A 23,619-nucleotide genomic window follows, 5' to 3' on the forward strand; every position below is an offset into this window, starting at 1 on the left:
TTACTTGTTTGTCTTTTAGTTACTGTGAGTAATGCTTCTGTGAGCCTAGGCAAGCAAGCAGATATCTGACTCCCTGCTCTCATCTCTTTGGGGTGTACACCTAGGGTTAGAACTGCAGGGTTCATTTGCATTCTTTGAGGACCTGCCAGCCTGCTTTTTGTAGTGGCTATACATTTCACATTCCTACAAGCAAAGCACAGGGATTCCAGTTTCTCCACATCCTTGACAACACTTACTGTTTTCTTTTGTTTGGGTGGTAAGAATGAAGTAACATCTTACTGTGGTTTTGATTTGTATTTCCTTAGTGATTAGTGAGCTGAGCATCTTTGGGGAGAGGCACTTATTAGCCATTTTATCTTTATTTGGAGAAATGTCTATTCATATCATTTTCCCTTTTTAAAAAAATGTATTTTTAAGTTGTTGACTTTTAGAGATTTTTTTATATGCTATGGATATTAATCCTTTATGAGATAATTTGCAAATATCTTCTATTTTCACTCTCCATGGTGTTCTTTCATGAATTTAAGTTTTTAATCCTGATGAGGTCTGATGAACATATTTACCTTTATTGTCTATAATTTTGTATCAAATCCAAGAAATTCCCTTTGCCAAATCCAATGTCAGGAAGATTCCCCACTATGTTTTCTTCTAAGAATTGTATATAGCCTTAACTCATATTTAAACCAACTTTGACTCCTGGAGCTATCCCATTTTTCTATCATGATTTGTTGAAAAGGCTATCTTTTTCCCCTTGAACAATCTTAGCATCTTTATCCAAAATCATGTGATCAAATGTATGAGGATTTATTTTGGTGGGTATTTCCATTTAGAAATTGAAAAAGAATGTGTTCAAATGAAGTACAGATTTTTTTTTCAGAAAGGGGGTGTCTTTGGAAGCTTATGAAAAATGGTGACCATCATCCTGGCCAGTATTTAACAAATGTAGTTTCAAATTTGTCTCATGGGGGGGGGGCACAGAATCATGATTCAAACTCAGGCCTTATAATCACAAAGTTTATATGTGTACTCTGTATACAACATTTCTTTCTATGCTGGCTCAAACTTACTACATTGCCAAAACTGACTCCTGGTTTTCTGGCATCTGCCTTCCAAGTGCTGAAATTACAGTTGTGCACTCCCATGCCTGGCTTGCCCACTGCCATCTTAAACCCTCCGCTGGCTTAAACCCTCTCCTTTGCTTGCCGCTTCTGCATCTGTACAGTAAAAATAAACAGTGGTAGAGCCCTTAATGATGAAAGTCTCTGAATATAGGTTGATTCAGATTACCCAGATACCTCAGAGCCACATCTCTCACTAAAGAACTGAGGCAGAGGGATGAGAAGGTCAAGGCTAGCCAGAGTTATATAGAACCCTGCTGTCCCTAAATAAGAAAGTTGGGTTTTCCTCATCCCTCGGCAGGACAGTGCTGAATTATGCTCATCATTGTCTCCTAAAGCTCCCCAATTGGATTATGGACTCAAGCCCATAGTAGTCATCTGCTCCTTAATGTCCCCATTTTTTTTTTTGCTCCCCTCCCTGTTTCACTCAAATGCTCCCTCCTTCAACTTATCCAGGTTACCTTCTCATGTCTGCTTGGAAACACGTTCCCCTCCAACATTCAGCCAAATACACCTTCCTCTATCAAGCTGAAAAAGAGATCTCACAAATCTCTTTCTCCGGTGTTTCCTTCTCTCTTTCTTTATCCCTCCTTCTGTTTGGTGCCACCTGGAATTGTGTTGACCATGAACTTGCTGTACACTCTCTGTCTTTTGATGCATCTTCAGTACCAGGTGGGAAAGGAGAGTGAAGGGATAATGGGTAGACAAATGCAGGTAGGGAAAACGAATGCAGACTTGGAGCCTGCTCTAAGCCAAGCCTTCCTAGTACTTTGTAAACATTATCTCATTTATCTCTCACCCAAACTCTTCATGGCGGGTAGCTTTTTCACCCCAGTTTATGGATGGAAAAATTGAGCATAGAAGAAATTAAGTCATTTGATCAGAGTCCCGGGGCTATGAAGATTTGCCATCAAACTCTGGAGCTAATACCATGTACGCTCAACCAGGCTGCTCCAGGTAGTAAGTGTTTGAAGCTAAATTTAAATGTGTCACTGGGACCTGGAGAGGAAGAAAGGGAACACTGGGGTTACTAGAAAGGAGTGGCTCCCCAGCTCTAGGATGCAAACACAGTAGCTTCACCCTGGAAGCCTGAGAGATGACTCATTAGCTCTTGTCAGCAGGGAGAGGTGGGTCTGACACTCTTGTGGGGCCTCAGCCAGCCAAGAGAATCCTCAGAGTTTAACACATCTGGTTATCTAACTAGATGACACTTGCAAGAGCTATTTCAGTCTATTGGAAACCCAAATCAGGGCTGGTGGGTTACTACACATCTCCATTCCCTGGTTCTCCAATCCTGGGCTAATGCCTTCCTTCTTTTTTGGTTTTTTTGAAGGAGGTTCTCCTTTTAGGTACAACTGTTCTATTTTCCAGAGGGCGGATGACATAATAGTAGAAGATGGTTATAATTTCATGCCTGCCAAATTGTCTTGGAAACAATTACACATTTGAAACAGCTTGGTGATCTCATAAGCTATAATCCCAACTTTCTCTCTGGGCTGGGTCTAGAGATCTCCCAGTGCTGCAGATATTTCCAGTGATAAGTTGCTTTACAATTCCCCTTCTCCAGTCCTTGCTGTCTTTCCTCTCACCCTCTTACACTTGATTCTCCAGTGGCCATTCTTCCTTGCAGGAAAGATGATAATGAAGCAGTAGGTAGGCTGAAACAATGGTCCCTGTCTTCTTTGGTATGGTCCTCTACTATCAAACCCAGTGCCAAGCTCCTTACTCTATTTCTACCTTCTGCTTGTAAACTGAAATTATGAATTTCAGGTAGATGTTCAGTCAATCTCACAACTCCACCAAGTCCCTAGCCCCATACTCAGGCATGAAGTCACTTCTGTTGGGCTGTGATTCTCCCTAGAAGGTAAAATGATGGCAAGGAATTCTAGTGCTTCTGAATAGATTATAGGGAACACTGATAGCAGAGGACACTCTACCCCACTTTTCACCTAAACTCCCATAAGGACTCCTTGAAGGGCTTATATGATAAGCCTCCAACAATAGAGTGGGGGCTGTCTGGACTCTGTTTGCCTGCCTGTGGATCCAATTCCCCTAACTGGGCTCTCTTGTCTGCCCTCCATGTGATAGGATGTGCCTGGCCCTGCAGTGATTTGATGTACCAGGGTAGGTTGGTATCTGCAGGGTGCCTCCTCCTTCTCAGAGAAGAAGGGGAGGAGAGGATGGAGTAAGGGGCTATGTGTGTGAAGGGGACTGGGAGGAGAGGTGGGCTGCAATCTGGATGTAAAGTGAATAAATAAACTCATGGAAAACAAAACGCAGGACAAGTTTAGATATAAGGAGTGGTGGAACTGACTTTAGGCAATAGAGAAGCCCAGAGGTACTGGCCCTAAATCTGTCTCAGCTCTTGTGTTGTGGACTGGGATTCTAAATGGCCCCTGTGTTCCTAGTGGGCAGCTATATTGAGAGCCACAAGCAGGGACAGGACAGCAAAGATTATGGCATGAAGATCCCAGACAGATACCAGCTGAAGGATGTAATAGATCGTTGGTGAGTAGACATAAGAGAACTTATCCAAGGTTAGGTAAGATTCTAAGCAAAAAGGCCATGAGCCCATTAGGTGCAGCCTTCAGCACTGGGTGCCAACTAAGATACTGAGCGTGAGCATGATAGTGATTCTTTTTTATTGCTGGGACAAAATATGAGAGAGAAAGAGTTTTTTGCATTTTCATTTTGGGGGGTTGTTTTGCTTTTGTTTTGGGGTTTTGACTCATAGTTGCAGGATATAGTCCATTATGGCAGAGAAGCCGTGGCAGTAGGAGGTTGAGGCAGCTGGTCACATTGCACCCCTAGTCAAGAAACCAATATGGTTGCTACTGTTTGGCTTCCTTTCTCCTTTTTATTTACTCTAAGACACTGACCTATGAAATGGTGCTGGCTACATGTAAGGTGGCTCTTCCTACCCCAATTAACCTGATTTAGAAACTCTCATAGATGTGTTCAGACATCTGCTTCCAAAGAGACTGTAGATCTCATCAAGATGGCAGTCAAGATAAAACATGGAGGAAGCTTCCAGGATGAGAAAGATCTCTGCAGTGGCCATTGAAAACTCCAGGCTGAGCAGTAGATGAATTCACAGGTTCACACCCGTTTTCCTTGTGTCCACTCCCAGCCTAGGTGCCATCTTGAGTATGAGGAAGAAATACAGGAGGGAATCAAAGATCTTGCGTTGATTCAGTTGACACTGAGATAACCATTTAGCACAAGGGAGACAAAGATACTTACCTTTCAGTGTTGGTAATCGAGCACAGAGTCGTGTATGTGACATGTCAGCACCTTACTGCTGAGCTACATCCCTAGACCTAACAAAGCTACTTCCAGTCATCAGATTTCAGGATCCCTCTTTACCTGTGTAATAAAAGCTCCAAAAACAAGGTAAAGCAATCCTAGACATCAATGGAAGCCCAGCATTTTTGTTTATTTGTTTATTGTAGCCATAGTTCTACAACTCAATTATGTCTATAAACGTTAAAGCATTCTAAAAGTCATACATAGTCGACACTTAGATACATCCATACTGTATACTAGGAATTATTGAGGACTATTATCATATCCTGAATTGGGCTCTTCCTTCTGGTTTCATCTATTCAGGATTTGGGGGGTAAGGATGATAGCTTGTATCTCTTGATTGTGTCTAGTATATAGTAAGTACCCAGTTAGCCATAGTTAGCTGATTGGAATTGATTTGTGACTCTAAAGCTTACAGATATTTATTTTTTCTTTTTTTAATTTATTCTTCTCTTGTACATTACATTCCAGCTGCAGTTTCCCCTCCCTCCACTCCTCCCAGTACTCCCCACACCTTCCCACTCCCCAAGATTCATTCCTCCATTTTCCTTTAGAAAAGAACAGGCCTTCCAGAGTTATGAACCAAACCTGGCATAACAAGTTACAATAAGACTAGGAACAAACCCAACTAGAATTTTCCCCAGTTGTTTGAGACAGAGCTTCTCTGTATAGCTCTGGCTGTCCTGGAACTCACCCATAGACCAGGCTGCCCTTGAAATCAGAGATCCATCTGCCTGTACCTCCTGAGTGCTGGAATTAAAGGCATGTGCCTTTGCCCAGCTAGCTTAGAGATATTGTGAAACGTGGACCTTTGCTCACAACTCATGTATCATCAGTGTTATAGTCTGATCCAGTGAGTTCCAGGAGAACACATGCTACCTCTCCAAACTTAAGTAGACTTCAGTGAGGAGGCGGTACATTACCAAGGATTCCTACAGATACAATAGATATGATTTTCCTCCTCATAGGATGCGTGCATTCACCTCCATGGCCCATCGAACAGTCTGATATTCTGTGAGTTTATCTGCCCAGTCTTTAGATGCTCAGCTCCCTAATGCATTGTCCGGGATTTGAGGGAACCTTGGGTTCTGCCTTAGACACAATGTCATTCTGAGAATTAACTGTGATATCTGGGTTGCTCATTATTTACCTACCCCAGGTTCTCAAACTTGGCTGTTCCATGGAATCACCTGGAGATTTTATTTTTTAAAGAAAAAAATCTGGATCACCAAACAGACAGCACACACCAGCTGATATGAGGCCCCCAACACACATACAGCAGAGGGCTGCCTGGTCCTGTTTCATTCAGAGATGATGCACCTAACCCTCAAGAGGCTGGAGGCCCCAGGGAGTTTAGAGGTCAGGTGGGGTCAGGGGGTGGGGAAGAGGTGTGGGATGTGGAGCAGTTGGAGGGTAGATGGGGGGAAGAGGAATGGAATATGGAGTATAAAAATAAATTAAAAATCAAATAAAATTTAAAAAAACATTAAAAAGAGACAGAATAATAGACGCCATGATCATGTGCCACAATTCAGATGCTGTGATTATATATTTCTTACATCTAATAATCTTTCATCTGGCTACAAACATTGCTCAGAGCCTGAGATCCCCAATAAAACTGCATACAGTGAAGAAAAAAAGAAAAGAAAAGAAAGCCTGCCACCTGTACCTATGCCCCAAGATCCTCATGCCATTGGTCAGAGTATGTAAGCTGGGCACTGGACTTCTTTAACATGGCCTAAGTGATTCTAGCAGGACCTGGAGCCACTTATCTCTATGATCCCAACTGAAGGATGGCTCCTATTCAAAGTTGCAACTGTAAAAGTGAAAATATCTCAGTCTTTTTCTTAGACTGTGATGAAGGTTGACTCTAGGCTTCTAACAGTCTGATATTCTGTGAGTTTATCTGCCCAGGCTTTAGATGCTCAGGTCCCTAATGCATTGTAAGACCAGGTACAAACCCAAATAGAATTTTTTTCATGCTAAGCAAGTGCTCTACCACTGCTCTGTGTTCCCAGCCCCAAAGCCATAGAATGTTTTTATTTTTGTTTTTTTAAAATAAAGATGTGTTTTTAACATGAGCAAATTTTAAAGGTGGTTAAAGTTATAATGAATACAACACATCTCTTGGCTTCAAACTTGGTAAAAATTTTAGTGTGGCTTGTGCTGGCTGGTAAAGGCATGATCCTTTATGGAAATATCAGTATCTGTAGAATCTAGAAACCATAGTTCATAGTCTAAATGTTGACAACAGTAGTAGGAACAACATGACTGAATTCTTCTAGGTCTTCATGATTTATAAAATTCCTTGCTGTATACTATCACACTGAGGTAGAGAAACTTTTATTAATCCTCACTTTGCAAATGGAAAGATGGGGGTGAGAGTTTAAGCAAGGAAGCAACTGGGTAGGTTATCTTGAAATCAACAACACCAAGATCTAGACAGTAGCGCTCCAGAACTCTGTGTGTGCCAGAAAGCCAGAAGTGCTTATTTGGGGCTGGGACACTTTGAGTCACTTCTAAGTTCATGAAGCTGAATAGTGGGTGCTCTAGGATTCTAGAACTTGTCTTCTTAACCGCTTCCCCAGTGTTTACTCACTGAGGCACATGAACATGGTTTTTACATGACTTTGTCATGAGTCATTCTGGGATGGGTTTATACCCCTCCTCCCCCAAAGCACTGGGTAAAGATTAAGAGAGGTCCAAAGAAAGGAAGGCCATAGTACCACTGATTTTAGCTACTAGGGATTAGGCTAAGGTTCCAGGGCAGCGTGTCAGTAAAATATTATCTTGATAGTGGTACATGTGAATGAATAATAAGTCCATGAAAACAGCCCACCAAGATATGTTATAGATGCTTTCCCAATGATGTTATAGCTGTCATGTTTAGTCCTTTTCATGGTATCTTGTTTGGTCTACATACTTTCTTCTGCTTTTCTTTTAGAAATTCAGCAGTTTTATCCATGGGACTATAATATTCAGTAATGTATCAAATTACATTTTTAATTCAAGGAGACAAATGGAAATACAAGACAGATACTACTCTTGCTTCAAAAAGTAAATTGAAATGGCTTCTGATGGTATTACTAATTGGATGGATAAGAATTGGCCACACAGCTTCATTGCCTTCTAGCTACATGGACATTTTTGGTTGTTGTTAATATGAAATGTTTTGTCATTAATCAAAGCCAGATTAACAGTACCACTAAGAAATCTGTCTCGGAGGGGTACGAGCAGAAGACTGAGTTTAATTTACTGAGGAATTTTTATTTTCAAGGTGGAAACTGAGGCCAGAGCCTTTGCTTTATCTTTTGCTATAACTTCAGCACCTGACACACGTAGGCCTTCAAAGTTTAGAATTAAAAATAAAATAGTGGGACATACCTGCTATTTCTTCACCTTGAACTAGGCAGTGTTCTTCTGGATATTCTAACTGAACACTAGAGAATAAAGATGTTCCATAGTTTAACTAGAAAGCATAAAATGCAATTCATGGAAAAACATCCTTGTGTCTTGACTACTCTAAAAATTACTGAGATCACAATATTTTCACAAAGGGAAAAATGTCTGCTTTATTATATAAAGGTAAATTCCATCCAGAAACACAAAAGAATACAGCTTGAATAAGTAGGAATTACAAAGTTTGGTTGGTACTGTTTTGATAAAATTGTTTATAAATGTAGTTTAATTTCATCCAAAGTGATCAACCCCATTTTGCAAGTAAAGAAATATGAATGAGATATTAAGATCTAATTTCAGACATAGCCATGAGCGAGTCAGTTTTCCTGGGACACCAAGTCTCTTGGTCGTACTGGTATGCTTGTTCATACCCTGGGAAGAGATAGTACTGGGCACTTTAATCACAGAGGATTATCAAGCCAGAGTCACAGATGGTTAAAATTGAAGAGTTTCAGATTGGATATTTAAAGTGTACAAGAAGTACCATTAAAATAACAACAACAAAACAAAACAAAAAAACAGCACTTGGGAGACAAAAGTTTGAGGCCAGCCTGTTATATAGAGTGAGTTCCCGGACAGCCAGAGCTACACAGAGAAACCTTGCCTCAACACACCGCCCCCCTCAAAAAACACTGAGCTAAACTAAATTATAGATGATTTTGCAATGATGTTGTGGGCTTCACGTTTAGATTTTTGCATGGTGTCCTTTTGGTCCATAGGAAAAGTCATTAGGACAGAAACTACCAATTTACAAAGGCCAGAGGCCTGATAAAGATCTTCTACCCATAAGTACACCAGCAAGAGTTAAGGGTTAAATGTGGCATCAATACAAAGGCAACTATAAAAATCCACCTTTTCCAACTAAGTAGGCTTTTTTTCTCTCTCTTAAGTAAGAGTATCCATAATTCCAACCATTCTTAGTGGCTTTTGCCAGCATAGAGTTGTTAACAGATAGTATATGGTAGTCCTGTTCTGGAGGGTCTGTAGTTTGGTTGTTTGCTGGCAACAAAGCTGGAAGGGTGAATCACAAAGAAAGAGAAATTCATATTCAGGCTGAAAATGGAAAGGACTCCTTCCATTCACATTGATTGCTTGGCCTTGTCACTGTCATGACAAAGAATAAGAGAGATGATGGTTGGGGACAATGATTTTGCCATTAACCCTATCCCATCAGTAGTTTAATGGTATTGATTATTGAATGGTACCCTCTTTAAATGTTTTTAAAATATATTTTAATTGAAATAGAATTACTTCACTTTCTCCTCCCCCTTTCCTCCTTCTAGCCCCTCCCACTTTCAAATTGATAACCCCTTTTTCTCTGGTTGTTATTGTTACATATATATGTAACAATACACATATGCACACATATGCACAAATATATAAATACAACCTACTGAGTCCCTTCTTGCCAACTGTATATGACTTCTCAGGCTGGCCCCTGTGCATTGGACAATAAAGGAATTCACCCCTGCAGGGAGGCTAATTCTCTTTCTCTCAGTACTTGTTAGTTACCTATAGTCCCTTGTCTAGGGTGGGACCCACAATTACTCCTTCCACATTAACATGCCCATTGACATTGCTGTTGTTCTAGTCTTGTTTATGCAGCTGTTCCTAGGAGAGACCATCCCACTGCAGACAACAGAACCAGAGTATTCTGGATCTCCGGATCTTTCTGCCACTTCTTCCTCAAAGTCCCCTGAACTATACAGGATTGTAATGTAGATGTAGCAATTGGGGCTGAACTTCACATAATCTGTTGATCTCTATACTGCATCCAGTTGTGGTTTTCTGTCATGGTCCCCATTTGCTATAATGAGAAGCTTCGTTGATGCAGGGTGGTAGCTACACTTACCTGTGGGTATCAGGATGAGATTTAGAAATTAGTTAGGGATTGTGCTGTGCTAGCAGAGTAGTGGTAGTAGATTCTAACGGCCATGGCCTCACGGGCCTCAGTGAGCTGCCTAGGTTTCCAGTATCAGGCATGGTCTCCCTCCTGTTGAGTGGGCCTTAAGTCCATTAGACAGCTGCTGGTCACCACCAACATATGAGTGTCACTTACTACACCTTTATGCACATTCTGCCATCCTGCTCACTGTTGTGGAGCATAGGCATTGCAGCTGGGTAGGGCTGTTTAATAGCTTCCCTCCCTTGGCAGCTTACATAGTGTTCTCTGGTACCATGGAAACTAGACCACAGGAAGGAGGCTTTCAAGTCAGACCCAGCCCGAATAATGCCTGTACTGTAACTGTGTATTGTCTTCAACAATAAGGACCCACCTTTAAACCTTGAGAGTCAACCAAGGGCTTAGTTGGTGATCTATGTTGTTGATGGAGTCACCTGACCAACCATTTGGAAGGAGGTTTCTCGTGTTTGGTATGGGGGGCTTTGTTAGTCTATGACTTTGTGGGAAGCAGCATTATCAGCCCAAGTGGCTTAACTTCCTTTAAGATCTCACTTTCCCTGGGTGGTGGCACACACCTTTAATCTTAGCGCTTGGGAGGCAGAGGCAGGAGGAATCTCCGTGAGCTCAAGGCCAGCCTGGTCTACAGAGTGAGTTCCTGGACAGCCTAAAGCCATGCAGAGAAACCCTGTATTGAAAAACAAGAAACAAAAACAAACAATAAAAGATACCACTCTCTTCTCCTGATTGTCCCCTAGATGGTGCTATCCACAGCACATTTGGACTCTTCACATTGAAGAAAGCAGGTCCTCTGTCAATCTGGGTCCCCTGAACAACACCCTTTTCCTGATGCTTCCACCCCCAGCTCTCTACTTGAGGTTGCTCATTTGATTTTATAAGTGGAAAACAAACTTCTATTTCTTTAAGCCCCTGACTCACTCTGCCATTGAAGGTAGGATGAGGTAAGTCAGACATCCCTTCCTCTGAGGGATCTTATGAAAACACAAGTTCATATGCCTTAAGGCAAGTGTAGGCGTCTGTTAGGATTTTTACTGAGATACCCATTATCTGAACTGGAGCCATTTGAGTGTAGGAAGTGTCAGAAAAGCCAACTACTTTTTTTTTTGTACCAAGCCAGATAAATGTGATATTTATAGTGTGAACATAAAAGTGAGAGTTTTTGGCCTTGGACTTTCTGATGGCAAATATAAACCTCTGAGTTTAGCAAACTGTTTAAACCTTGTGTTTGAGTTTCCTTTTCTGTAAAGGGACAGTAACTATCTCAGAGCTTTGTGACTTAATACATAGCAAACATGCCTGTAATATACCTGACTTGTGAGTAAATACATGCCATTAGCACTACAGGCCAGCACTGTCAGCTAGAAACCTTTTTGTGATGAAGTGTTCTATACCTGTTGTATAGAACCTGTCCTATACCTGCTCAATGCTATAGCCACCAGCCACATGCGACTGCTGAACACTTCAATGTTGACTAGGGCAGTGGAGGGTTGTATTGTATTTAATTAGTTTAAATTGCTTTTAGAAAAAAAATATACAAGTTTATTTGGTACACTCCAGACAGAACAGGGGACATGGCCACAAGCAAAGAACTACTTTAAATTAATTTAAATTTAAATTTAAATTTAAATTTAATTTAATTTAAGATAGTGGCTGCCATCTTGGACAGTACAATTATAGACAATTTAATCTAATTGTCTTAGAAGTTTTCTGTTTCAAACTATATAAGCCAGTGTTAAATCACATAGAACAGCTAAGTCAGACACCCTCCCTCCCTCCCTCCCTTCCTCTCTCTCTCTTGCACTCTCCCTTCCCCAAGGAGTTTGCTACAGGGATTTGATTGAATTAACTGGGGGGGGAGGGGGAGGTGTGGTTGAAACTTTATGCTGCGCTCTCCTCACAGCTGGCACATTAACCAAATATTTCATAGAGCAAGCAGTTGGGAAGGGAGAATGACTGTATGACGGGAGAACACCACCAATCGGAAACCATGGGGTATAAATTGTAGTACATGGGAACCAAATGAACCTCCAGTTGGTCCAATATGTTGTCTTTTATGCTGGTAGTGTGGATGTCCCACAGAAATAAGACACACATCTGGCTGAGGAGCTGCACATCTGAAGGACTCAGGGGGAAAGTGACGCAACTGTAGGCTCAGCAGCTCCCTCATAGTAACCATGAGTCCAATGATACTTGTCAGTGTGTGGGAGCTACAGAATGTCTGATGCCTCATGTCTACTCAGTTCTGGAGGATGAAGGATAAAGACAGTGGGCTAGTTATATGTGAAGCTGGAGGAAGAGCAAGAGTTGGACCCTGGAGGATCATTTTACCTTCTTCCTATCATGGTGGAAGCCCACCTAGAGTGGCTGTTTTCTCCTCAGGAAGTTCCATCAGCTAAGTTGAAGTTTTCTTTGGCTATGTCAGGATTAATCTTTTTAATAAATCTGTTACGTAAGAGTCCTTATTGAGCAGTGAGATGTGAGATGGTCATGGCTCAAGTAAACAAGCTTTGGATGTGCCAACTTAGAAATGCTTTTATTCATCGTTCTGCTTATGTAGTAAAGTCTGGAAAGGTGCTTTCTGGGAGAGTGTTTGTTGTTTCAAGTTCTGAAAAGCTGATATGATCACCAAGTATTGTTTTGTTTAAGGTTCCCATATAATAGTGCCTAAGCGTGGTTGCTTGTTTTTAACCATCTTTCTCTGTGGAACAGTAATTCAAGTTTCAGTGGGGTAAAAAGTAGTCCCGCAAGGGGACCTTGCTGTGGTTTTTTTATAGTCACTTCTGGAAGAGAAAGTCTTGTTCCCACCCAACTTAAGGGATGGTGTGTTGGAAGACTCGTTGGCAATTGCTATAGCTTTAAGACAGCCATTTCATATTCGGAAACTTAACCTCTACCCCAGCAAACACTTCAGCAGCACCCAGATATGGCTTCTCATGATTTGGGTTCAGGTTTATTTATAAAGTAGTGTCAGAGAGCAGAGAGGGGACATTAAGCACAGAGGAATAATCAATTGTGGTGTTTTATTGAGGTTACTACTCTAGTCTGTTGGAGCTCATAATTGTTTGGGGGCATGATTTTGGATGAACAGTTCAGCACACACTTGTAAGATCCCTTTCCTGATCTCTTTGTTGTGATTGTTAGATATAACTACTACTCTACACATTACATTCTGAGTAATAGTTATCCAAGAAGTATTTTCAGGTCTTTACAGACTCTGCCTAGCTCACTTTCCCCCATTCTCAGATTCATTCTCCATCCTCCCCATCTGATTCTCTGCAACTGCCTTCCAGCTAGGTTTAGCCAATGTGTGTTAATATAAAAGGAAAAGTATAAAAGGGAAGGAACAAGTGTGTGTGTGTGTGTGTGTGTGTTATGTGTGTGTGCATGTGTGCGTGCATGCATGCATGTTCGTTTTCTCTGATCGACTTACCCATATCTCGGATAGTGGCTGTGCCTCCACCAGGATTCCCTTGTCACTGGAGAACCTCCATCTCTACATGGTTTCAGCTTCTGCTTCATGTCTCCTCCTCCAATCCTAGAAGATTGTTCTAGACCTCTACCTTTCTGCTGTTTCTCTGAGTTAATTTTCTCCTTTTGATCTAACTGTCATAACTTCATAACTTTATTTCCCAATTGATAGAGATTTATTTTGCAGGTATGTATGTATGTATGTATGTATGTTTGCATGTAAGTATTTTGGTGCTAAGAATCAAACCTGGGGCCTTGAACTTGGTAGACAAGTACTCTATAATGATAGGGATTTCTTAATGATTTTGTCAGTCAAAACAAAGGTTTCATTGAATAGTTATAAGATCCATGACATTGGCCTGGAAGATAATAGATGAAACATCAAGCTGGTTAGCATCTATTTGGGAAAATAAGAGTTATCCTATGTGATGGTTAGGATCTCCATCCCCCCCCCCTCCAAAAAAACCCCTCATGTTGACATTTATTTGCCTTTGTGATATTATTGAGAGGTGGGGAACTTGAAAACTGATTAAGTCATGAGGGCCCCACCCTCATTAATGTAACAATGTCATTCTCACAGGAGTTGTCACTCTTGTCTTGTGAACCCACTTGCCTTTTTTCCATGTATGACACAGCAGGAGGACCCTCACCAGATGCAGTCTTTTGATTTTATACTTCCCAGACCCCAGAACTATGAATTAAATTAAAAATGTTAAAAATACCTATTCATTTTATTTTATATGTGAATGTTCTGCTTGTATATATGTATATGTACCATGTGTATACTTGGTGTCCACAGAGGATAGGCACAATAGTAATGAATCCCCTAGAACTGGAGTTACCGATGTTTGTGAACATTCAGCACACGGGGGCTAGAAATTGAACCCAATTCAACAAATGCTCTTAATAACAGAGCCTGAATCAAATCAACTTTCATTGTTTATAATTTTTCCAACCACAAACACAGTGAAAATGTTCAATGTCCAAATTCCAAGTGCATGATGTAGCCAATAGATGTTTTAAGATATAAAGAGGAGCCAGCTATCTCCATCAGCTTCTGTAGCCAAGGAATACTTTAGAGGGCCATAGAGTTGACAGAAAGGTGTCATCTTCTAAAACTTCCAGTTTTAAAAGACAGGGTTCAAATTTACATTGTGGAAATGACATTGCAGATGGAATTAGCATTGAAGACCGTGAGATGTGGAGATTATCATAGATTGCCTGGATAAACCCAGTCAAATCCGGTGAGTTTTTAAGTGACATAATGATGGCTGATGAGAGCTTCCATACTCTATCCTATCATTGCTGGCTTTGAAGATAGACAAATGAGCCAAGAGCCAGGAAACATGACTCTGAGTCTTAGAATGGATCTTAGTCTGTAGCCAATAAGAAAAGGAGGACTTCAGTCCTCCAACCACAAGGAACCAGTTTGCCAAGAACTCAAATAAGCAGGAAATGGATTCGCCTCTAGAGCTTCCAGATAGGACTGACTGTATCTTGTCATGAACTTGACATTCATCTGGCAAGCTCTATAGGGGCTTTCTGACCTGTAGAAGTCTAGGATAACAAATGTGTATTGTAAGCCACTACTGATAATTTGCTAGAGCACTAACATGAGAACCCAATACAACTAGGAAATTTCAATGTGAATTTCTTAGCCATTGTTAGTATCAGTCCTATTCAATTCAAGAATAGGTCAAATGTCAAAATTATATGGGGTGATGAAAGCTGAGTTCTTGGATACATTGAGTCAGAGAGGCAATGATGGTGGCACAATCATATGGCATCACTGACACTGTGCTAGAACATTTGACACTAGAATTTGGGAGGTTGTGGCAGTAATGTTGGAGGAAAGTGCTAAGGAGGTAATTCAGGGAAAGGGTTTCCATCCATGGAGCTATTTTCTTGAGGTTTCTATTCTTCAGGCTCTATTTGGCTTCCTTTCATTATAAAAATATTCTCTCCATAATTGGAATATATGAACTTTATTTTTTAAAACTTCAGAAAAATTAGTCAGAGTCATACTAAGTAAATTTTATAGACAGATTCCAATAATTTTGCTTATAGGTTCAAATCAATACTTTAACAAATTAGTAGTTTAAGATTTGATTTGTAGGTTTCCAAAGAAAAATCTGAAAACAAAACAAAACCAATATTTTTCTTTATTTGCTTATGAATCCTTATAACAATGGAAATATCTTATCTCCTATGAATGGCATGGAGTTCAAATATATATGACTCATTAGGAGTGCCAACCCTGTCGTTTTTTGTGAGTAGGAAGTAAATGGGGCAAACCCTCAAAGAACCCTAGGGTAGTATTTAGAAAGCAAAGGGCATATGAGGAGTTGGCTATGTTCAACCACAAAGGGTAGTATAGAGCATCAAATGGAGAGTTGGAGACATAGAAAGAGTAAGCCAATATCCAAAGGGAAAACCATGCCAAAAGAAATAAAGGAAAGAACAGCACATTTTAAATGTCTAGCTTACATACGGGCTGGAGAGATGGCCACTCTTCAAAAAGACCTGGGTTTAATTCCTAGAAGCCATATGTGTTCTCATAACCATCTGTAACTCCAGTTCAGGGCATCTGACACCCTTTTCTTGCCCCCATAGGCTCATGGTTTTGGCTAGGCTGTCAGGCCAGCAAGCTTCCAGGATTTATCTACCTGTTTCTGCCCTGCAACAACACTGGGGTTACAGGCACTTAGGACCATGCTGGAGCTTTATATAGATGCTGGGAATTGAATCTGGGTCCTGTAGAACAGCAAGTGCTATTAATCACTGAGCCATTTCTCCAGCCCCAAGCGTGTATTATTTTCCTGAACAGGAAAAAGGGTGTTTTTCTTTTAAGGGATCTGAGCATTTTCCCCAAATAACTCAACAGTTCTTGTAATGTATTCTCCCCAAGGTGGTTGATCCAGTTCAACTCAGGAGGAGGTGGCATAATAGGCCAAATGTTTGTGTTTAAAAAAATAAGCAAAGTTAGTGAAATATAATCTGTGCAGACATGCACATTTTTCTACATATTTAATTAACATTAATCAACAGCTTAAAGTCTTAGCTATCTCCTTAGTTTGAAGTGTACATTGCACATTTATACAACACCACATATAAAGCACCATTATTAGTTAAAGATTGAGAACCTGAGGAAATAGCTCAGTGTTTAATATACTTGCTGTGAAAGCAAGAGGACCTGAGTTCAAATCCCCCAGAACCTACATTAAAAACCCTGCATGTTTGCATGCACCTATAAGCTGAGCATTGGGGTGAGCATTGGAGAGCAGAGTCAAGTAGATTCCAGGAGCTCACGGGCTAGTTAGCCTAGCCCAAACAATGAGCTTCAAATTCAGTGAAGGACCCTGACTCAAAACAATACAAAACAAAACAAAAAAAGGTAAACTGGAATGAGATAGAGGATGACACCTGATTATCTGATATTCTCCTCTGGCTTCTATATACACATGGATGGGCACTTACACACATTCAAAACATACACACACACACACACACAGAGACATGAACAAAAGAGAGAAAGTGGAAGGCTTGCTTCACTAGGAAGTTGTGTGGAAAACAATAGTGAAATCACGTGCTGCCCTCTTTTGGTAGCCATTTGCAGCTCAATTTACATTGATTGCCATTAAAAATGTTAATGTCCTACAAATATGTGAACAAAGCAAACTAATGCTAAATCACCTTTTTCCTTGACAGAAAACGGTAATTCCAGTTTGTTATCACCATCTGGTAAGAGTTATTTTATGATTTTGGGGAATCACACGCAAGCGTTACTCGAGTTTTCTGTGCAGTATGACATAAGGTCAGATAAGGCAAAACTGTTTTCCTCTAAGAAGCTTGGTTAAGTTAATTGTCATTAAACATACACCTACAAAACCAATAGCAGAAGCCATATTCATCCTTCCATATTGCCTGGCAGAGCTGGGGAATAACTCTCTAGGGACTAGACTGTGGACATCATTGGGTAACTGCTTAAGTGCTTTAGCTATGGTTGATATTCTTTCTAGCTTACAAGTATAAACAGCATCAAGAACTTAAACATGCCAAAATGTATTGTATTTACAAAGTGAGCTGTTAAATACAATAAATACATGCCTTCGGTATCTTCACTTACAGAATATCTTCATAGATGCTTCTAAAAGCTTAGCACACATGACAATGAGAAGACAAATAGTAAACTAAAGAGAACTTTAGAACTAGAACCTATAGGAACTGAGAGCAGTACTCTAATGTGAGGCTAACAGCTGGACACTAGCATCCTAGCATCTTATGGTGAGAGAATAAAGCCTAAGGCTGCTGAATAACTTGTATAAGATCTCACATTTTCTTGCCCCACATCACACAAAGGCAGCACATGGTTTCTTTGTGTCCAACCTGTCTTCTTTTTGATATACCACATATCTTAGAAGGGTTGTGAGTCAGTTGCTATGCTATCCTTAGAATTGTGAAAATGAACTTCCTCTGTTATACATTCAATGATTTAAATCTAAGAAACAAAAACAGCAGCCATCTCTTATGCATGTACTATTGTGCCCTGAAGTCTCAGTCTCTCTCTCTCCCTCTCCCTCTCCCTCTCCCTCTCTCTTTCTTTTGGTCTTTCAAGACAGGGTTTCTCTGTATAGCCCTGGCTGTCCTGGAACTCACTCTGTAGACCAGGACGGCCTTGAACTTAGAAATCTGCCTGCCTCTGCCTCCCAAGGTGGGGGGATCTTAATCACATTAACACATTGTCTGGAACCAATCTGTCTTTTGGGGTTTGAATTAAGCCACCACCCTTCCACCTCCACTACTAGCTCAGATTTGGAGCAAGTTCCTCGACTTTTCTGTGCCTCAGTTTCTTTCTCTGTAAACTGAGAACAATAGTATCTGCTTCATAGGGTATTTGAAGACGAAATAAGAGATCACATGTACCTGCTATAGAATAAATAAATGACTGGTATCAGCATGAGATGGGGTGAAGATTCAAACCCTGAACCTCAAGTCATCAGAGCACAACCTCTTTTGTCCATGTCTGTTTGCCCCCTAGCGTTTGAGCTTCTAGGGTTCAGCATGCTAGTATATTTTTCTTCTAGTACAGCATTTCTCAAACTGTGGGTTGTAACCATTTAGGGGTCAAATGACCCTTTCATAGGGGTTGCCTATGACCATCAGAAAAATAGATGACCTTATGATTCATAACAGTAGCAAACTTACAGTTATGAAGTAGAAATGAAATAATTTTATGGCTGGGGGTGACCCCAATATGAGGAACTGTATTAAAAGGTCACTGCATTAGGAAGGTTGAGAACCACTGCTCTAGTAGAATAGCTTTGGCCAAACTTAATCATATAAAGTCTGCAAAACCCTGTTTTTAAAGAATGGAGAGCAGTGTTTTTAGAGTTCTAGTCATAACTTGGCTTCTGGGTACCCTGAGGGTAGGGCTGCACAAACTAGATGGTAGGTCCCAGTGTAGTGTCAAGGGAAGAAGACAGCTATGCACACAGACCTCTTCTTTGAATTGTGTCACCATTCATCAACATCCAAAAAATTAATAGATATTCATTTAAAAATGGCTGTGGCCAATTATTTTGCCTCACCCCATAAGTACACTTTGTCTTGAATTGCTTAGGACCAGTCTTATTCCTCAAGAAAGATCTTGGCAATTGTTTAAAAGAATAAATATAGTAAATGACAAAATATGAAAGCAATAATGTGGGACAGACAGGGTGTGTGTGTTTAGCCAACCCATGAGAAGTCTGAAAAAGGCCAGACAAGTGCTTTGACACACCCAGATTTTGTCCATACCAGTTGAAATATCAAGCTCTGTACCTAAGATTTTTGTTGTGAAGTGTTTGTGATTTATCATGTGTTTAGGTAGAGATCAAACCTTACTACATCTCTTAAATATTTAAACATGTGAAATGTGTGCAGTAATTGACTTCCTAGGATAAGTGGAGTCATTCTACAAGAAATCTATAACTTGATTGACTTCTTAATAGCAGCTATAATTTAAAATGGGCTACTAAGAAATGAGTTAGATACTATAATATTGAATGGTATGATATATATGATATATGTAAATTTATATGTATATAATATATCATATGGATGTTATATGAATATGTCATATGAAAAGTGAATGTATATACATATATATGTATTTATTTTCTAAATTTATCATGGGAAGAATTGGCAGTTGGTGTGCATTGTTATAACAGAATGGAGTCAATGTGTCAGTATATTCATGACTACAGTTCAGTGAGTGATTTTAAATGTTTTCTAAAACGCTCTTGGCTGGAAAAACTAGTGAAACTATCATTTACTTTATTCCAATGTGGTTCCTAACTTATTGCCACGATATTATCCAGGTGCAGAAGACTTTATGATTACAAGTCTCATAGCACTTTTTCCACTTTTTATAATTGTATCACAAGAGTTCTGACTTCTTAAAATTTCATAAATAACTGTGTCAAGCCAAAGCTATATGTTGAGACCTTGGCTCTGAAGAACTATAATTGTTTCAAAGCATTCACTTTGTTTTCTCTCTGCAGCTGAATCATCTCTTGTCAGTCTCATCCCCTACTCCAATGGTACACCAGGCAAGATTTTGAAAATATTTAAGCCTAGATGTAGTCCAATTTGTTAAGTTTCGCTTTTAATTATACCTTTGTCTTCCTCTCCTTGGGAAAAAGAGAGGTAGAAAGCACAAACCTCAACAGTAAGATTGTTTCTGAAGCAAGTGAAAATCCATAACCCCTCATAAGCATAGAAGGATGAGTCATGGCAATGGAGATTTCAATCTCTAAATTATATCTGGAGACACTGAGTGATTCCATATAGTTCAATACTCCAAAACTTAAAAGATGTGGGAGTAATCATTCTGGTTACTTGATATGGTTTTTGTGATCATAGAAGAAGAAGAAAAAAATCCCTCTACCACTGTAAATACTTCAGTGGAAACATCAATCACACTTTAAAATACTCCATTTCATTGTTCTCTAACACCTCACCAGCAAACTTGACATGACAGATTATTCAACTGTGGGAAGCACATCTAGTGACTTCAATATGATTCAGCACAAATTTGGAGGTACAGAGTGTCCAAAGACAGTCTCTTTATTGATGATTTTTATCAGTTTTTAAATAGCATGAAATGGGAGGGGAAAAAACCTGGCTTTTCATCCTGTTAGAGAAAAGGACAAAGAACTTCATGATATCCCAGGGAGGTAGGTGGGGCAGCACATTCTGTTCTCTCCCCTCTGAGGGGAACCAGTTTTCTATCTTAGTTCAATCAAATCCCATCACTTCTCAGACTCTTGGTTAAAATAAAATTCCGCCATGTGGGTAGTAGTTGAGGAGTTAAATAATCATAGGTGTATCTTATACTGATTGAAACTGATGAAATTCATAAATGGTCTAATGGGAAGAACCAACAGTTGTCATTTTGTGTGTAATGACTGTACATTGAAAAAGACTTAGCTATGGCAGCAATGATTTTTTTAAATTCTGTTGTGTATTGTGGGGGATATATGTGGGTGCATTTTAAGCATGACAATGCGTTGTGTGTATTTAGATGTTTGCTTGTTTGGTTTTTGAGGTGAGGTCTCAAACTCACCCTTGTTTGGCCTTGGCCTCCTAATTGCTAAGATTACAGGCATGTGCCACGATAGCTGCATTATTCCACTGTTCCGAAAATCTCATCTCGGATAATAGATTCTAGAATTCTTTTGTTTGAAGAAATACCAGGCGGATCAGTTTCAATGGGATTTTCGATCAAATAGGTTTGAAATAAACATTTCCTAAATTAGTAAAGCTTAAGAACTTTAAGCTTAAATTAGCATGATTTGACTTAAGATGTGACTAATGTGAAAGCATCCAGAGCTATTGAAGTTGTTATTCATGTTGTAAATTTCATATCCATGAAGGCTTTCTCATTAGCATAGAGAGAAAAGGACATTCTTTTTTTCTTTTTTAACATTGTTATTGTTGTTTTGAAACAGGGTTCCTCTGTGTAACCAGGATAGCCATGGCTGTCCTGGAACTCACTTTGTAGATCAGGCTGGCTTCAAACTCAGAAATCCTCCTGCCACAGCCTCCCGAGAGCTGGGATTAAAGGCATGCACCATCACTACCTCGCCATTTTTATGAATTTTGGAAAAATTTCATACAACGTTTTTGTTCAGAATCACTCCACTCTTACTGCTAATTCCTTCCAGGTCCACCTTTATCTATCTACTCACCCCCAACTTTGTGTCCTTTTTTTAAAAAAGTCAATTAATGCCGGGCGTGGTGTCGCACACCTTTAATCCCAGCACTCGGGAGGCAGAGGCAGGCAGATTTCTGAGTTCGAGGCCAGCCTGGTCTACAAAGTGAGTTCCAGGACAGCCAGGGCTACACAGAGAAACCCTGTCTCGAAAAAAACAAAAACAAAACAAAACAAAAAGTCAATTAATAACCCACCAACACCAATTTGTATTACCTATATACTCTGAGGGTAGAGCCATCTGCTGAAGGGTGGCCAGCCCTTAAAGAATATTGAGTCTCTCCTCCAGAAGCATCAGCTGTCCATAGCTCCTTGGCTAGGGGTAGGAGGAGCTCATGAACTCCTTCACATTTCATACTAGAGTGTTAACTGGGCTGATCTTGTGCAGGCAACCATAGCTGTTGTGAGTTCCTGAGTGCAAGAGCCCCATCATGTCAGAAGATCCTGGTTCACTCCTGTCTTCCTCAATATCTAACTCTTACAATCTTTCTACCTCCTTTTCTTCAAGGGGACAAAATATTAAATAACATAAATTTTATTTCTAATAAACATTGGTGTTATATATTTCACACATAATCAATATTCAGAAAATCACATTCTGATAGAATAAATGTGTACTCAAGTTCATCTTGGGGCTGGCTAGCAGAGAATGGGGTGGTGCCTTGGCTCGTACCAGTTAGATTTTGCAGAACTCTAAACTCTAGATTTAGGGGAAATTGAAGTGTTTAAGGGATCTGGGAAGAGTCACATTTCTTAACTAAACCAGTCATTAAAATGTTTGTTATTATTTCAGATGCTGCTTCCGAAGTTTTGTCGACTTTAAACAAAACAGGTAATTTCAAATTATTTCTGAATGCCATAGCTTGTCTTCTGTGGCTTTTTGAGTTTTTCATAGGTAGAGTCTAATGGATTAGCAAAGGATTTCCTGTTGTTCCTTTGTTTGTTTCTGTAGGTGTTCAACCTTTGCTGCTCTTTGACTCTATCATTGAGCTATCATTCTGTTGTCACTACACTCCTAAACTTTCTATTATAGCCATAGCATTCTACTTAAAGATAACATTTGTTATGTTTGAATATTATAGCAATAGAGATTAGTTCCTAAAATGGAGAATATAGGGAAATACAAAGAAGAAAATTTAATCTTCTTTACTGTTACTTTACTAAAACTATTATTGAAACTATTATTGTTAGTAATTTGGTACCATTTCATTTGTGATCTCATATATATATACATACACATACATACATGTATATGGCTTTTGCAAAATAGTCATAATTTATACAGATTTTATGTTTCTCTTTTAACTTAGTATTAAATTGTAAGTATTACCCATTGTCTCTTGCTATTAATGACTTGATACTCCATTGCATGCCATATGTTAAACATTAAAGTTGTTTATATTTTTAATAGAAGTTATTGCAGTGAACATCCTGATAGCATCATCTTTGTATTCTATTCATCCCTGATTTCTATAGGATATGTTCCAAGAACTGGACAGCAGTATGAATATTTTAAGGCCCTCGAGAACTATTGCCTAATTACCTTCTAGAAAAATTGTACCCCACAACATTTTGCCAGCTATGCATGAGAATGGCCTTGTTGCTCACTGTACCTTTGCTGAGACTACATTGTATATTGTTAAATCTGTTTTTTAGGTTATTTTATTTTTGATTATTAGTAAAGTTGAATATTTTTTATGAATTTAGCTACAAAAATACAAGCTCATTTTACAGTTGTGTTTCACTTGTTATGGAGAGACAAATAAATAGCAAGGCTAACAAAATAATGTATAAAGGATTATTAATGACAGCACAAAATGGTATCCACCTCTAAAATTACCACCAACCATTGTCCAGGAATCGCACACTCAAGCGAGCCCATCAGTAACACACATACAAAGACTTCTGAAATTGTATATTACTGTTATTCTTCAGCGTATCTCCAAGCTCTGCGTTTAGTCTTTCCTTCAAATTTGCCTATATGCTCTAAAGAGACAGAAGTTTTCTGGAAATTTGTGCCCTGAATGCAGCCTCTTATAATAGGCAATCCTCCTTATACAAGGCTTTTTGAACCAGATTCTCCATCATCTGGT

The 23,619-nt window shown here is 39.6% G+C and overlaps 1 protein-coding gene across 6 annotated transcripts in view; it reads left to right on the forward strand.

Annotated features, from left to right (window-relative positions):
- The window catches only part of Adgrg2 (adhesion G protein-coupled receptor G2), a 107,562-nt gene that overhangs the window by 49,252 nt on the left and 34,691 nt on the right, over window positions 1–23,619 (forward strand). For 2 of the 6 annotated variants that reach the window (XM_021153148.1, XM_021153146.1), the window contains 3 exons: window positions 16,981–17,013; window positions 19,815–19,862; window positions 22,320–22,358. In XM_021153148.1, coding sequence (XP_021008807.1) covers window positions 16,981–17,013; window positions 19,815–19,862; window positions 22,320–22,358 — 120 coding nt within the window. The remainder of the gene's footprint in view (window positions 1–16,980; window positions 17,014–19,814; window positions 19,863–22,319; window positions 22,359–23,619) is intronic. The other 4 variants (XM_021153150.1, XM_021153147.1, XM_021153149.1 and 1 more) reach the window with 3 other exon arrangements.

Source organism: Mus caroli, chromosome X (genome assembly GCF_900094665.2).
Source record: "Mus caroli chromosome X, CAROLI_EIJ_v1.1, whole genome shotgun sequence".
NCBI lineage: Eukaryota > Metazoa > Chordata > Mammalia > Rodentia > Muridae > Mus > Mus caroli.